We start from the raw sequence: 17,971 nt of genomic DNA, 5'->3' as shown, positions 1-17,971 counted from the left end.
CTGTAATGCATTTCATTCATCTCAACCATCTGATAAAAAAAAGAGCTGTGCCAAGGAGGCTGCCTGTGGGGGCATCCAAAAGTGAAAATGCAGAGTCAGGGCGACTCGATGAGGGTTGGGAAGTTCTTCTCCCGGTCTTCCTCAGGGCCACATGGTTTCTGGATTTGTGGGATCGTTGAATTCTACCCTGATCATGTCTGTAGGACATGGTTACAGACATAAATGACCTCATTCAGCTTCTGCTCTAAATCTGCCCAACCCAATGCCACTGGGTCAGTTCTGACCTTGCAGTGATTCGTATTTTTTACAAGAAAACATGGCCTCATTTCCATATTAAACAGATCCGTGTAACACGCTCTGGACATATCCCATTGCTAAGGCAAAACATAAGCCGATATGCATCGTATGTAGATATGCTAAAATATGCAGCCAGCATTCTCTTTCGAAGTCGGGACAGGCACAGTTTCTCTCCGGGACATTCAATGTGTTATCAGGAGTGACTAGCCCTGGCAAAAGGACATCATAGTCATTAGAGGTGCAGCGAAAGAGAGGAAGACCCCCAATGAGATGGACTGACCCGGCAGCTGCAACAATGGGCTGAAGCATAACGGTAGTGAGGAGATTGCAAGACTGGGAGTTGTGCGTGCTGTTGTTCATAATGTAGCTATCGGTTGGAAATGACTCAATGGCACCAAATAGCCACAGGCCCCAGAGATACCATGGTTAAAACAAATAAACACCAAGCCTCGTTATGTCTTCCATTGCTAAGTTCTTTGACAACCAACACCATGACTTCTTTGCTCCAATCTACAGCCCGCTGGGACAGTGGATGACCTCTTGCTCTTTGACTCGATAAACACTGTTTGTTCACATTTTTCAGATGCAATCACACCTCGATGTTCCTAAAACATCAGGTGCCACATTCCACCACACCCACCATCCACGGCAGATGTAGAACTAAAATCGTTTTATGAGCTAAAGAAAAGATGCCATTCCTCTGATATATTCAAGTTTCCAGTAACTTCGCAATATAAAGTTAGTATGCCAAGGTTTAAGAAAAGCATGCAAACTCACAGTCTTTCAACAAAGCAGATTAATGTTTGCCAAAAATATATCTCCAAAGAACAATTAAAATAAGAACTCAAGTGGCAGCGTACTTTAAAATATTCAGAAGAACCTTCAATGTGGATAATTGAAAAAACATCCTCCCTCCAACAAGCATTTTCATCTCTTTCCTAAAGGAAATCAATTCTAAAGCCAACACAGCATATGGCAACGTCTGAAGATTTTCATTAGGAAAGTGAAGGAAGAAGGAATCTCCAAGCCGTGCTCCATTAGAAGTTGTAAGTGTCCTTACACAGAAGAGCTTAGAGTTCATGTAGTAGCATCCACATAGAAATAAAGCAATTGAGTAAGTCAAATTTGGCCGAAGCAGGCATAAATAGGGACACGCCGATTGGTTGTACATCTGCACCTTCTGGCTATCAAGAACCACAATGGCTAATTAAAAATATCACTTCTGTTAATTCCCCAAGTAACCCTGTAGGGAAGGCATGGAGAGTCCATTTCAAAGGTTAGGAAACTAAGAGTGAGGCTGAGCCTTTGCTTCCAAAGTTACACTGCTCATAGATAAACCCCTTCTTTTCAAGAAGGGCTTTTTATCTATATCGTCATTATCTTTCCACCCACCCTGGCTGTGATGGTTAACATGTGTCAGCTTAGCTAGGTCATGATTCTCAGTATTTTGCCATCATCCTCCATCCTGTGATGTGAAGTAAGAGGAGTTTCCTGACGGTGTGGCCTGCATTCAATACATGAATTCTTTTGTCCTCTGGCTGGATCATTCGCTTCCAACTCTCCAGCATATGACCTCTGGTTCTTTGGACTGGTGCCAGCAGCCTAAGGCCTGCCTTGCAGAGAGTCTCCATTTAGGATTCTCCAGGTCTTTCACCCAAGTCATCCCTCTGATATATTCAAGTTCCTGGTAACTTTGTGATATAAGGTTAGTATGCCAATATTTAAGAAAGGAAAGTTAAAGAAAGAAAGAAAAGTAGAAATCCCACAGTCCTTGAAGCAAAGTAGATTACTGTTGGCCAGGAATCAAGGTGTGGAAATAGGAGTGGTACCACTCACTATTACCCTAGTGATTCACTCACAACTCTTTTGGGTTTCTCCCTGCCATTCTGGGCTCTGCAGGTCTTAGTGTCTACGGGAGCCAGTCATCTGAGCTTCTTATTTTGGGCTCTTTAGCCCTTGCAATCACAAACGTCAAAAGAAACGTCCAGCCTGATACCTGACCCAAGCATTTGGGACTGAGAGTGGTTATCTCTCACCCTCACTGCCACTGAGTCCATTGCAATTCATCGTGACCCTACAGTGAAAGTGATAATTAAAAATAAGCAAACCAAACAAACTCACTGCCACCAAGTCTATCCAACTCATGGCAACCCTTTAGGACAGGGTAAAACTGCCCCGGTGGGTTTCTGAGATTGTAACTATTTATGGGACTAGAAAGCCTGGTCTTTCCATTATACAGGGACAAAATCACAGGATGAGTTTTCTGAAGTGAATGGTAATATGTGGATCCTCTAATGTCAAAGTTTAAGAACCTTTCCATAAGGGGTCTGAATTACAACTTTTGTGTTGGGTCAGGGGTTGGAAATTCTCAAGTCTAGCTAGTCTTAAAGGCACTGGTGACTCTGCCTCCAGTCGCAAAGAGGGCGCTGCGAATCCAGGGTATGCACTATTCAAAGAAATATGCAAAATACCACCACCACTGGATTAAATCTTTGTAAGACACAAGACTGCTTGATGATGTATTTATACTATTCTACAGTTCCGTCAGAATAAAATGTGTAAGTTGACGGGAGATTCGCTAGCTAAAGTGGGAAGATGAGCTCCATCCTTCAGAGCACAGCTCAAGCACCATATATAAGACCTAAAAGTTGCTACTTGTGCCTACAAAAGAGCTTTATTTCTGGTAGCAACAGGGCTGATACTACCAAAAACCAAACCCAGAGTCTCATCTCCAGACTGGTTGAATCATACCACCAATTGAATTCCCAACCGAAAACGATGTCTGAGGTCAAAGTGAAGGCAAAGACTGGAAAGAAATGCGATCTTGAAACCTGATAATACTGGGAACGCAAGAAACAGACAAAAACAACAAAACAAAAAAATCTCAATAAAAAAGAAAGCAGAAGGTGCTGACACCAAGGGCCTCAAGCAGAAAGCAAATGTTTTGAGAATGATGATGGCAACAAATGTACAAATGTGCTTGACACAATGGATGGAAGGATGGATTGTGATAAGAGTTGAACGAGCCCCCAATAAAATGATTTCAAAAAGAAAAAGGAAATACCAAAGAAAAAGTAAATAAACTAAAAAAAAACAAGAAAAGAGACATAAAAATGAACTTTAACATTAGATGGGTCAGAGGGAAATCAGGTAACAAGGGGGTGCACTATAGCTGAAGAACATCTGTCATAACGACTTTGTCATGCTTTCTGATAACAATGCTTGTCTGATAACAAGGCGATTGACATCCTTCGACTATGGGCTGAGGGATTCCCCAGAGACTGAACCCACGTGGGGACCTTGCAAATGTATTGTGGACTCCCATTGTCCTCCACAGCCTTCTGCAGACCAAGTGTTCATAATTTACGCTCTGAGACCACTCATTCATTCCTTCAGATTTTCTGCAAAAAATTTTTTTTATTCTTAGATTGAGACTAGAATGAAGTGTAAACCCCAATCCATTCATATGTCTCTGGTTTATCTATGTCTCTGGCTCACTTTAGAGATATCATTACCATTTTATGATAGAGAACGTTATAAATCATCCCTCTGACGGCAAGGTAATCCTACTGATAGTGTCATTAATCCAGCCAATGGTATAGATTTTAAAACGCTGCTGAAAAACGGAAATTATACACTTACAGACCAGCTTTTCAGACTGTAGTACATGAATTGTTGATTTGTACAGACTGGAAACTATTTACAAATCAATGGGAGTTGGTGATAGGGCAAAACTTTCGATAACACTCATTCACAAAGGCAGAGCCATGCCTACATATGTCGTAAGAAAGCAAAGAGGGCATTAAAATAGTAAATGTATGGTAGTCGTGGGCCACCACTCATTAGGCACTCTTAAAACGAGAGCTTCGAACCAAATCCAATGACCATCAATCCCATAACCTTGGGATAGCAGTCATCTGCTTCTTCTCACACTAGGGAGTTACAGTCTTAAGTCCAAGGATGTATGTCAGTTCCTTAAATCTGCGAGAGGTGAATTCGAGGTAAGTCATGCTCTATCAGCAAAGAAAGGTGCTGGAAGGCTTTACTCTATTTCCACCATACGGCTGACTCTCCTTTGAGAAGGCAGCTTCCCCAGCTGCTTTTGGAGTGCCTGCCAGCCTGCGGGGCTCATTTTTCAGCACCACACCTGACAACATTTAGATGGTATTCAGAAGCTTTTCAGTGACCTGTCCCTCAGAAGTGGACATAGCCTTCCTTCTTCAGTCTATTCTTAGTCTGAAAACCCCACTGAAAATGATTCACCTTGGGTGACCTTGCTGGTATTTGGAAAAAGCAGTGACATCGCTGCCAGCATCAGACCACACACAAGTCATAACAGTCTGAAAAACGGACAGACCAAGGGAACCTGTAACAAGAATTAAGTTCCTGAAAACCCCCCATGAGGAAACATACAAGGTGTGCAGTACATTATACTACAAAAAAAAAAACAACTACTTGTTTTCTAATATGTAGCAAAAGAAACCTGAGGCATATATTTGGAAATGGCTAGTGAGAATGGAATAATGGTGTAAGGAATATAAAGTTGAATCAGTCAGTTTACAGAACTATTTTGGTATACTGTATAAGAAAGTATCTCAAAGATTAAGGAAATTAGCATGTGAATTTATCAGGTTGGACCCATGGGTAAGGAAACAAGTTTGTAAAAGAAGTCTAGCTTTCATGAAGGAGGTTATAATTACTATTTTATGTTACGCCAGATGATTACTACCTTAATTGAAGTAATATACCTAACTACAGTGGGCTTGATAGGAGCCAAGTGTTAGCACTTAATGGAAAAAAAAGTGAGGGACACCCCAATAAGACTGGAAGGTTTTTGTTTGTTTCAAAGCTATGTATTTATACAAAACAACCTTATCACCTTCAAAGAACCCTCCATTACACTTAATATATCGGTCAAATCTGCAGTTTCATTCTTCTTTTAAAAAAATCATTTTATTGGGGGTTCGTACAACTCTTATCACAATCCATCCATCCATCCATTGTGTCAAGCACATTTGTACATTTGTTGTCATCATTCTCAAACATTTGCTTTCTACTTGAGCCCTTGATATTAGCTCATTTCCCCCTCCCTTCCCGCTCCCCTCTCTCACGAACCCTTGATAATTTATAAATTATTATTATTTTGTCCTATCTTACACTGTCCAATGTCTCCCTTCACCCACTTTTCTGGTGTCCATCCCCCATGGAGGAAGTTATATGTAGATCCTTGTAATCGGTTCCCCCTTGCTAGCCCCCCCTTCCCTCCACCCTCCCGGTATCGCCACTCTCACCACTGGTCCTGAGGGGTCATCTGTCCTGGATTCTCTGTGTTTCCAGTTCCTATCTGTACCAGTGTACATCCTACAAAGTGTACAGTGTACAAATCTAGCCAGATTTGTAAGGTAGAATTGGGATCGTGATAGTGGAGGGGGAGGAGAAGGAAGCATTTAAGAACTAGAGGAAAGTTGTATGTTTCATCATTGCTGTCCTGTACCCTGACTGGCTCTTCTCCTCCCCGCAACCCTTCTGTAAAGGGGTGTCCAGTTGCCTACAGATGGGCTTTGGGTCTCCACTCTGCATTCATCCTCATTTACAATGATATGATTTTTTGTTCTCTGATGTCTGATACCTGATCCCTTCAACACCTCGTGATCACAGGTGCGCTTCTTCCATGTGGGCTTTGTTGCTTCTGAGCTGGATGGCTGCTTGTTTATCTTCAAGTGTTTAAGACCCCAGATGCTATATCTTTTGATAGCCGAGAACCATCAGCTTTCTTCACCTTTTTTATTTGCACACATTTGTCTTCGGTGATTGTGCCTGTAAGGTGTGCATCATGGTGCAATTCCATTCTTGGAAACATTTTTCAAACTCATTTGTTTGCTTGGCTGACAGTACCTTCCTTGTTTATTTCTTCACCTCTTCTACATCATCAAATTGCTATCCTTTCATGTCCCTCTTCATTCATAGAAACAAAAACAAGTCACACAGAGCAAGGTCAAGTGAGGAACACGTGTGGGGCAAGAGAGGCATACTGTTCTTTGCCTCAAACTAGCACACTGGGATAGCTGTATGAGCAGGTGCATTGTGGTGGTGGCAAAAGCAGGCCTCCATCTACCAAAAATCAGGCCTTTTATTGTCATACACTCTTAGGCAATATATCTCTTCAGAACTTCTAAATAGAAAGCTTGATTAACAATCTGACCTGGTGGAATAAATTCCAAATGCAATACGAGTCTACATTTCCGTCTGTTTGGGAAAGTAATGGTCATCCAGAATAAGGTTTGTCATCAATCGGCGTTTCACCTTTTTTGAAACGAGAAACCCTCTCATCTCCTTAAGTTTTCCCACGGTGCTGTCCTTGTAAGCTTTGTTCAACATCACAACAGTTTTTGCAGCATTTTTTCCAAGCAGGAAACAAAATTTCACAGTCACACATGTTCTCTTAAATTGGCCATCACAAAAAATGAGGTTCAAGTAAAACCGCTTTTATGAAAAAAATTCACTGTGACCAGAGAGAACCTTCCCAGGAGATGCCACTGGGTGTAATAACTCAGAGTGAGTTGCTCAGTACTCACCCAGCAGGGAAAATGTGTACTATGCTCAGTCCAGTGCAATTCCGGTTTTATTTGGGTACCCCTTTGTAGGTGTGATTAAGGACAGCGAAATCAAAACAATAATTATAATAGTCTGACTAACATGTACTTATGGCACTCACTATTTAGTCGCAGGTGCCTTGGTAGCACAGTGGTTATCCATTGTATTGCTAACTGCAAGGTCAGAAGTTCAAAACCACCAGCTGCTATGTGGGAAAGATGAAGTTTTCTACTTCTGTAAAGTGTTACAGTCCTGGAAACCCATTGGAGAAGCACTACCCTGTCCTATAGAATCACTATGAATTGAAATCAACTTGATAGCATTGAGGTTGGTTTAGGAGTCTTTATTTAGTCAGTGTCCCTAGGAGTGGAATATCATGGGGCTTCAAAAGTTTATGGATTCCATTATTTTTTAATTCCATTTGTCCGCACACTTTTCTGCAACCCCCTCATAGAAGGGAAATCCACTAAGTACTCATATTTATTTGATCTGTTCTAACTGGAAGAATTCTAGGCCAAGTGAATCGCAATCTAACTTGAATCACCAGAATAGAGTCACAGCCCCTCAGTCAACTCCCAGAGTTGAGCCAATCTACAAACCCATGACCCCTTCATTGAAAGGGAATCTGGGGCTCCTTAAAGAAGGACACCCACTGCATTGCCAAAATGTCCTAGCATCTCCAAAGGGATCTCTGAATTTTTATGAGAATGACTATTGATTGGAAAAAAATTAAATAATGAAACTTTTCTGGATTACTGAACACTTGTTCTGAACTGACACTAATTCCAGGAGACCCGAAATGTCACTGTAGCACACCATTCAGAGTCAGGGTGGAGGTCAAGTTATTAATAAGGTCTTAGCTCAAGTCCATCGCACAGTGGGTTCCCAAGCATATCCTGTAATGAATTTTCCAGTTCCACATGTGTAACGAGGCTAGACATACTCATCAATTGATAAAACACTCATATTATTTCCCTGATATGGTGAGGACTATTATTGTAGGAAAAGCCAAGTGGGAGCTGTTAGAATGGTCCCTACCTAGAAATGTCGCAAACTGAAAGCAATACCATATTCTTGGAAGAAATGCAGAGATTAGTGCCACCATCAACGACTTGGAGGATGCAGGTGTGGTGATTCCCACCACATTCCTTTTCAACTTCCTATCTGGCCTGTGTAGAAAACAGATGGATCTTGAGAATGACAGTGTATTATTTTAACTAAACCAGGTAGTGACTCCAATTGCAGCTGCTATTTCATATGTGGTTATATTGCTTGAGAAAATTAATGTAACTCTTGGCATCTAGCATGCAACTATTGATTTAGTCAATGTCTTTTCCTCGACTCTAGTTTCTAAGATTAATCCCTGTCAGTTGGAATTGATTCAACGACAGCAAGTTTAGTTTTAGTTGGGAAGAGAAACATCAGAAGCAGTGTTTCTTATGCTGGAAAGGCCAGAAATACATCTTCACTATCCTACATCAAGAGTATGCCAACTCTCCAACTCTATGTCATAATATAGTTCTCTGGGGCCCTTGATCACCTTTCCTTTCTTTTCCATAAAACATTCACACTGGTGCATTACATTGTCAATATTTTGCTGACTGGACCTGGTAAGGAATGTGTCAATGACTCTTGATTTATTGGTCAGACACTTACATACTGAATGATGAGAAATAAATACAACAAAAATGCAAGCATCTTCTATCTCAGTTAAGTTTCTAACACTACAGTGGTGTGGGGCACAACGAAATATTCCTTCTAAATTGAAAAATATCATGTATCTGGCCTGTCCTCTAACTAAAGTGGTGGCACAATGCCTGGTTGGATTTTGGAGGCAACATATCTATTCTTTGGATGTAATATACCAGCCTATTTATTAAGTGCCACAAAGAGCTGCTAGTTTTGAGTGGGACCCAGAAAAAGAAGGCTGCTATATGCTCTGACCCTGGAGCCATATGATCTAGTTCCTCCAGTGGTTCTTGAAGCATTAGTGGCAGAGAGAGATGCTGTTTGTAATTTTTGGAAGATCTCTACTGGTGAATTATAGTACAGACTCTTAGAACTATAGAGCAAAACCATGCGAGCATCTGAAGATAACTTCTCTCCTTTTGAGATAACAACTTTGGGCTTGTTCCTAGGGCTTAGAGATGGAACATATAAGCATGGGCCACCAAATCACTCTGCAGACTTAGCTGCTCCTTTTGAACGGAGTGTTTGTGATCTAAGGCTTATCAGGTTGGCCATGCAGAGGAGCACTCCATTACTAACTGTAATGGGGTCCTTGAGCAGGACTGGAAGGCACAATTAAGTTACACAAGAGAGTGACTGAAATCTCCATGGTCCCCAGTTTTGTCATCTTCTCTCCCCCTAGTTTGCACCTATGGTCCTATGGGACATTTCTTATGAGTAGTTGACTGAAGAGAAAACGTATGCCTGGCTTACAGATGGTTCTGAGTGATATGCAGTAAACACTGGAGCCCCTTCCTGGGACTTCTCTGGATGGTAGTGCTGAAGAGAAACCCTCTCAATGGTCACAACATCAGGCGGTGCACGTGGTTATTCTCTTTGCTCGGAAGGGCAAATGGCCAGATATGAAACTGTACACTGATTCATGGGCTATCACCAATGGTTTGCCTGAGTGCCCAGTCTATCAGTAACAGAGACTCATACTGAGTTTCCAATATAACAACATTCCTTGGTCTGATCAGACATCAGAGTAGTGGGTTTATTGTGCTCATGGAAAGGACAGTATTTTGTTCTTACTGGGATAGACATTTATTCTAGATACAGGCTTGCCTTCCTTGCAAGCAACATCATTTTCAGGTGCCGTCAAGTCAGTTCCACTTTGTCAATCATCTTGTTGAGAGTCTTTCTCTTTTTCACTGCACCACTACTTTACCAAGTATGAAGCTCTTCTCCAGGGACTGGTCTCTCCTGACATGTCAAAGTGCATGAGACAAAGTCTTGCCATCCTTGCCTCTAAGGAGCATTCTGGCTGCGCTTTTTCCAAGATCGCTCTGTTTGTTCTTGGGGTAGTTCATGGTACTTTCAATATTCTTCACCAGCACCATAATTCAAACAATACTACTACAAAAGTACCATACATGGGCTTGCAGAGTGACCTATCCACCATCATGGTATCCCATAGAGCACTGCCTCAAATCAGGGGACTCACTTCACAGTGTGGCAATGGGTCCACGCTCGCGGGGTTCACTGGTCTTAACCATGTTCTCCATCAACCTGAATGATGTAGGGGATTGACAGAACAATGAAAGGCCTTCTAAAAGCACAATCATGGCACCAAGTAGGTATTTTGCAAGGGTGGGACAATGTTCCCCAAGAGGCTCTTTATGCTTTAAACCAGCATCTACTAGATGGTGCTGGTTCTCCCACAGACAGGATAAATGCGCCCCGGAAAGAAGGGGTGGGGGTAGTAATGGCACCAGTCATAGGACCGTTATGATCCATTCACAGCATTGCTGTTTCGGTACCTGAGACTCAAGACTCTGCGGGTCAAGACGTCTTCAGTTCCAAAGGGTGCCATGCTCCCATTTGAAGGCACAACACCAATTCCATTGATTTGGAAATAAAACAGTGCCACCCAGCCACTTTGTACTCCACAAGGTTTAATAGGCAGAGGAGGCAGGTACTTGATCTTGATTAAAAATCAAAACGAAATCCATTGCTATCGAGTCAATTCTATCATAACCTTATAGGACAGAGTGAAACGGCCTCATGGGGTTTCCAAAGCTATAATCTTGATGGCAGCAGACTGCTTCATCTTTCTCCCATGGAGCAGCTAATGAGTTTGAACAACAAACTGTGGTTATCAGTCAAGTCCTTAACCACTGAGCAACCACGGCTCCTTTGATAATCATAGGCGAGGGGAAATCATATCGATAGTGTATAATAAAGATAAGTAATGAGGTCGTCTAATCTGTAGTACAATTTTTAATTTCATCTAAAACCTGATAAAATGTGGATGTAAAATTTTACATCCTGAGCAGATGCTCTAGAATGGCTTCCCGACCCTAGAACCTCTGTACAATTTCTCATCTTGTGGATTCACATTGCTTACTAACTTAACTTTGTCTTTGTTTCTCTGTTGAAAAATGAACACAGATGCAGCTGATTTCTCTTCAGAAGATTTTGATACTAATTTGGAAGTAATATTGGCATGCAAATTGTCTCTGGAAGCAGATTTCCTTCCAAGTTCATTCTTTCTTTCAATGAACTATAGTTCCAAGGGCCCATCTGTTACTATGATCACAACGAGAGACTACAACTCAAGCCTTGTTAATTGAACGCCTTTGGGAAGGCACAACTATCATTGTTTACACCTACATCACTCGTGCTAAGGAAATAGCCGTGCATCAAAAGTCTGAACAAAACAAAGATTAAGGAATCTGTATTCTAGACCTGCCTCTGCATCACTCACAGCTGCACTCTGGAGAGTTGCTTTCACTCCTTTTTGCCTTTATCTATGAAATGCAAACATTTATTCACTTGCCTCTCTTGTAGGATCGTTGTGGGGAAAGAGCATAGTAAAATACTGTTATGAGAATTTAGCAAGACAGAGCATGAACACACACAAAGGTGAAGTGACCAGTCTTTCCTTTGTGTCTGTTCATTCTCTTGCTTGCTTTTGTTTTTCAATCATTTTATTGGGGGCTCTTACAAGTCTTATCAAAATCCATCCATCCATCCATTGTGTCAAGCGCATTTGTACACATGTTGACATCATCATTTTCAGAACATTTTCTTTCTACTTGAACCCTTGCTATCAGCTTTGTTTCCCTTTCCCCCATAATCCCTCCCTCATGAACTCTTGATAATTTGTCTTTTTTTTTTCCCCATGTCTTATACCTTCACCCACTTTTCTGACATCCGTCCCTCTGGGAAAAGGTTGTATGTAGATCATTGTGATCTGTTCCCCCGTTCTCCCCCGACATTCCCCTTCCCCTCCAGGTATTGTGACTCTCATTATTGGTCCTGAGGGGTTTATCTGCCCTGGATTCCCTTTGTCATCACATGACTATGTCATCAGACTCCACTAGAAAATACTCCTAAACACACCTGGAACTATTTAAAGGCTTTTCTTTATTTGTCATTGGTTGTTTTTAGTTGTTTTTTGTGGGTTTTTTTATTATTGTTTTGCTTTGTCTTTTTTATGTGATTATTGTCTCTGCAGGTCTATCTAGATAAGCTAGGCGGATAAACAATCTGGAGGAGAAAACAACAGGACAGATGGTTGTGGGGGGGCGGGGCAGGGGACAGGAACATGGGAGAGGGAGAGGCAGGAGAAAGGAAGTGGGTGTTAACAAACCCAGGGACAAGGGAACAACAACAAGTAATATAAAATTGATGGCAAAGAGGGTAGAGGATGCCTTAATCAAGGGTAAGAGGAATTACTGAAACCCAAATGAAGGCTGAAGATGATTGTGGGACAAGAGGAAAGTATAAGAAAATAGAGGAAAGAACTAGGAGGCAAAGGGCATTTATAGAGGTCTAAATACAGGCATGTGCATATATAAATATATTTATATATAATGAAAGGGAAATATATCTATGTATATATATTTATGTGGTAAGTATTAAGATAGCAGATGGACATTGGGCCTCTACTCAAGTACTCCCTCAACACAAGCACACTTTGTTCTAATAACCTGGCATTCCATGATGCTCACTCTCCTGACATGATCACTGAAGACAAAATGTGTGCATAAGCAAATGTGGTGAAGAAAACTGATGGTGCCTGGCTATCAAAAGATATAACATCTGGGGTCTTAAAGGCTTGAAGATAAGTGACCATTTAGCTGGGAAGCAACATAGTCCATATGGAAGAAGCACATCAGCCTGTATGATCATGAGGTGTCCATGGGATCGGGTTTCAGGCATCAAACTCAGAACAAAAAAATCATATAAATGTGACTGAGGGTAAGTACGAAGTGGAGATCCAAAGCCCATCTGTAGACAATTGGGCATCCCCTTACAGAAGGGTCACAAGGAAGAGATGACATAGTCAGGGTGCACTATAGCATCGATGAAACATACAACTTTCCTCTAGTTCTATAATGCTTCCTCCCCCTCACTATCCTGACCTCAATTCTATCTTAAAAATTCAGCTAGACAAGAACATGTATACTGGTACACATAAGCGCTCACAACAGAGGGGATCCAGGACAGATAAGTCCCTCAGGACCAACAATGAAAATAGCGAATAATCTCAACACAGTCAAATCAAACTCTCTTGGAAAAACAGTCCAATTGTACCAATCCCCTGTTTAAAACTCTTCAAAGGCTTCAGACTTTCAAAGAACAAAGTCCGAACTCCTGATATCCTTCTTCCTCTTCAATAACTGTGTGCCAAATACAATGGCCCCGACATATTATCTTTTATAACATATGTGGGATATGTCATCAGCTATCTCTTCTGACTGGAATGCTCTACTCTGCTCAACACAGGTTCAAAGTGACTCCTTCACTAAAATCCTCATTGACTTTAACTAGGAAAGAGCTAGGATTAGGCACTTTAAAGTTAAGAGACTGATTACATTGAACAATAGTCTATATCACTACTACACTATGAGATCTTGGGGGTAAAGAGTATGCCCTTTCATAGTGTCTATTCTTGTCCTGAGCCACAGAAAATATGTAAACCAAGTTTGTTGAATAACTAAGTCTCAACTCTGCTTAAGTATAAATTATTTACATACATTTATTTAAATATGCTACATATAAGATATATGTTTAAGAAAAATGAATATTGAATGAAGGGGGAAGTGCAGAGTGGAGACCCAAGGCCCAAGGGTTGGCCAATGGAGATCCCCTCACAAAGGGGTTTAGGAGAGGAGATGGGTCAATCAGGGTGCGAGGTAGTACCGATGAAGAACACAGCTTTCCCCCAGATCCTGGATGCTTCCTCCCCCCAACTACCATGATCCGAATTCTACCTTGCAGGGCTGGATAGGGCAGAGGTTGTACACTGGTACATATGAGGGCTGGAGGCACAGGGAATCCAGGGTGGATGATACCTTCAGGACCAAGGGTGTGAGGGGCGATGCTGGAAGAGTGGAGGGTGAGTGGGTTGGAAAGGGGGAACTGATTACAAGGATCCACATGTGACCGCCTCCCTGGGAGAGGGACCGCAGAGAAGGGGGCGGGGGGGGGGGGAGGGAAACTCCGGATAGGGCAAGATATGACAAAATAACGATGTATAAATCACAAAGGGCACATGAGGGAGGGGGGAGCGGGGAGGGAGGGGAAAAAAAAGAGGACCTGATGCAAAGGGCTTAAGTGGAGAGCAAATGCTTTGAGAATGATTGGGGCAGGGAATGTATGGATGTGCTTTATACAATTGATGTATGTATATGTATGGATTGTGATAAGAGTTGTATGAGTCCCTAATAAAATATAAAAAAAGAAAAGAGGAGAAAAAAAATGATTAGGGCAAAGAATGTACAGATGTGCTTTATACAATTGATGTATGTATATGTATGGACTGTGATAAGAGTTGTATGAGCCCCTAATAAAATGTTTAAAGAAAAAAAATGAAGAAAACAATAAATTATTGATTAATTAACCTGATTGGGAGAATTACAGTGTTTATTTTCTGTTTCCCAAATTCCTTACTACAATCAATTTTTCAAATAAGTTTTTAGAAACTTGAAAGCAAATATGAGTGACTGAATAAACACAACATAATGGAAGGGGTTTAATCTTATTCTTTGTATCATCTCAAACCTCTCCCCAGCCCATTGCCCTGAACAAGGAAGGTACTCATTTGTTTGAATTGAATTATTCTGTTGAATGACTGAAATGTCACATTTTGAAATTATTCAATCATCATCAGAACTAGATGTTATCTGACCAAAATGTTAAAAGGCAAGAAAATCTTAAATGCGAGTGACTTTTATATCCAGCATCTTCTTTGCTGAATAGACACTGGAAGTGATCTTGGCATGAAATGGTCTTTGGAAGCAGATATCCTTCCAACTTCACTCTTTCTTTGAGTGGCATTCCATTCCGAGGACTTTCCTGGTACTAACATCACATTGAGAGAATGAAACTCAAACCTTGTTAACTGAAAACCTTCGGAAAAAGCACAGCTCATGTCCTGAGAACGTGGAACAAGAATGGCCTGGTTGAAATACACAGTGACCATGGGCGAGCTACTGAACTCTGGAAGAGAACTTTTGCCATCGTTCTATTGCCTGGAAAGACTCATGCTCTGAAATCAATATAAATGTTACTCTTGAGGTATGTTAATTGAAGATTCAAGTCTGGTATCAAAGGAGGATGCACTCACCTACTCCAACAATTGCTCAACCACCCTTGTCTACTTGAGATATATTGAGAGAACTTCAGTGGCCTTCAAATGGCTGCACAGCCTAGAGTAGTGGTTCTCAACGTGTGGGTTGCGACCCCTTTGGGGGTCGAACGACCCTTTCATGGAGGTCGCCCAATTCATAACAGTAGCAAAATGATAGTTATGAAGTAGCAACGAAAATAATTTTATGGATGGGGGTTCACCACAACATGAGGAACTGTATTACAGGGCCACAGCATTAGGAAGGTTGAGAACCACTGGCCTAGAGACTGGGGGCCCGGATGGTAAAGACTGTGAAACACACCCAAGGTGGTCTCCTGTACACTAGGGAGCATGTATCCTGGCACCTGGAGGGCAGCTTACCAAAACTAAGCAAGAACTTTGGAAAAAGTGCAGCGTGGAATGTCAACTAAGGACATAAGGAAAGATTTAGCTAAAAATAACGAAATAAAAATAAAAGAAAATGAGCTTCGTATATTATAAATAATCATGAAAAGCTGAGAATAAGCCCAGTGACCATTGGAACCCCTGGTTGAGGAAACAGTGGCAAATCTCCTGAGTGGAATATTCTGCAGTCAGGAGACATGATGTCAAAATATCCTTACTGACATGGACACATTTACTATACACTATTCAGTGGAGAGTAAAGTAGGTAATAAACAGTCTGTGCAGGGGGAGCAGAGTCTTGTTAGCAGATATTGATAGCTACAGATCTGGAAATGTTTAACAGTGGGTATCTTTGAATGGTCAGGAAATGAATAGTTGTTCTTATTATTTCCTGGTTTCTCCTTCAGTGAACAACATATAATTAGAAATAACACTTCTACACTTAGAGGCCATTGGAAAACTAAGCAACCAAACAGTAAACTGCGTGTGTTAACCCAGACGGGCTTCTGCAGCCTGACCCTCAATCCCCTGAGTACAACCTTTCCTGAGGCGGTGGCCATCTCTAAGGGTCTCTAAGATGTCTGGAAACAGCTGCCTTCTTCACATCCAGGCCACTCAACTCTGGGTGTCACCACATGATCCATCAGGCTCTGTGTTGCCCCAGGCTCAGCAAAGATGGAATCATTTCTCCAATTCAGGATTCAGGCTCATCTCTCCCTTTGATAGATCCCAGAGCCTCACTGGTCACTTACCTCTCCAGAAGGTGGCACCCCTCGGGTGACTTCCTCATAGGCACCCACTTGCTCCCAGGTCACTAGGAAGGCATTGGTGGGGGCGAAGCGCGTGGTGGAGCTCGGGAAGCCTGTGTGCACGTAGTAGGCAGCTTTACTCAGCACTTCCGAGGAGGTGTCCTGACGATACAGGATCCGGCCCCTGCCCTGGCTTGTGTCTATATCGGCCAGGAAAGGGGCGATGGCCGGGAAGTCTGTGGGGAAATCATCGTCCACGTATTGTGTCTCCCTGGGGAAGTCCTGGGTGGAGATGATGCCATTGGTGCCCACCTGGGAGACAGGGCGAAAAGGTGACGGTCACTTACCCTGTAGGAAGTCAACAGGAGGCCACTACAAACCCACATGTGTTTCCCAAGAGGCTTGAAGGACAGTCACAATTCCAAACGGGCCAGGCACAAACCCACGACTAAGGCAGACCACCGGGAACCCAATTCCGGCGCAGGGAGACGCGCGCGCCCAATTCAGTGGGGTACCGGACCCCTCACTCCTACTCAGAGACTCCTCAGATCCAGGGGCGCCCAGACGTATCACTTCCCGCACAACTCTGGGCCCTGGGGAGCAAACGCGGGGGTGGGGGGGAGTAGGGGGGATTGGGGGGTGTCAGAGGAGGGAATGCATCCTGGGCGTCCTGCTGCGAACCCCCACCAGCCTCCTGGGAAACCCCACCTTCTTTTCCACCGGGGATGAGCAAAGGCTGCGAACAATTCCCTTCGAGGTGAGGAGGCGGTGGTCAGGCTGCACGCCCGCTGCAAACCCCCCACCCTGGGGCGAGCGACCCAGGGAAGGGAGCCGATTTTCTTCCTTGGAAGGCAGCGCTTCGGTGCGATACTCTGTGCACTGACCCCTGGAAAGAAGCTGGGGGAAAGGTCTGGAATCCGCACCCCGGCCGGGATGGACTTACGTAAAGGTCACGGAACTGGGTTTCGTAGAAGCGCAAGGGGACGGCCAGCTTCACCGCGGCTGAGCTCTCATCGTCGCCTTCTGGCAGGAGCTGGTCCTTCCACGACTCCCCGAAGGGGAAGAGCTCGCTTGGGTGCAGCGCTGCGACCTGGGACAGCAGCAGCAGCAGCAGCAGCGCCGGCCTCCGGGCCGCCCGGTCCCCCCTCATGCTCGCTCGGCCGTGGGTGCCCCGCCGCAGCGCGCGTCCGCTGCCTGGCCAACCAGCCCACTAGTCGCTCGGCGCCAGCTTCGAACCAGGAGCCCAGCGGGCGTCCTGCCGGGGCGGGGCCGCGGGCCCTTGGAGCGCGCTGATTGGCCGAGGCGCTTGGCCGGGGACCTATCGCCACGTCTGAGAAAGTTCGACAGCGGCCGCCACATCTGGTTCTCATTAAAGGTTTTCTAAGGCAGCGGTCGCTGGAGCCGTGGGCTGGGGCTGTTCTGCTCCGTCCCTCCCGGACTTCCCGGGTCACCCCAGGACCCCGTCGGGGCTGCGGGATCCTGGAGGAGAGTGGGGCTGCGCTGGGGGATCCCGGCCGGAGGGGACACCCCGCAGCCATGGATGCGGCGCGGGATGGTCAGGGCGAGGGACTGTGCGCGAGGGCTGCGGCGTAGGGACTCCCTGGCCCTTGAGGCC

At 43.7% G+C, this 17,971-nt stretch overlaps 1 protein-coding gene across 2 annotated transcripts in view; it reads right to left on the bottom strand.

Moving 5' to 3' along the window:
• The window catches only part of NID2 (nidogen 2), an 85,260-nt gene extending 67,681 nt beyond the window's left edge, over window positions 1-17,579 (bottom strand). For both annotated transcript variants that reach the window (XM_075531178.1, XM_075531179.1), the window contains exons 1-2: window positions 17,300-17,579; window positions 16,360-16,668 (exon numbers count right to left, since the gene is read on the bottom strand). In XM_075531178.1, the coding sequence (XP_075387293.1) occupies window positions 16,360-16,668; window positions 17,300-17,506 (516 nt within the window). In that variant the 5' untranslated portion in view covers window positions 17,507-17,579. The remainder of the gene's footprint in view (window positions 1-16,359; window positions 16,669-17,299) is intronic.
• Between the last annotated feature and the right edge of the window lie 392 nt (window positions 17,580-17,971).

This window comes from Tenrec ecaudatus, chromosome 14 (genome assembly GCF_050624435.1).
Source record: "Tenrec ecaudatus isolate mTenEca1 chromosome 14, mTenEca1.hap1, whole genome shotgun sequence".
NCBI lineage: Eukaryota > Metazoa > Chordata > Mammalia > Afrosoricida > Tenrecidae > Tenrec > Tenrec ecaudatus.
Note: the sequence above shows the minus strand (reverse complement) of the source record. Positions and strands in the feature narration are given on the sequence as shown.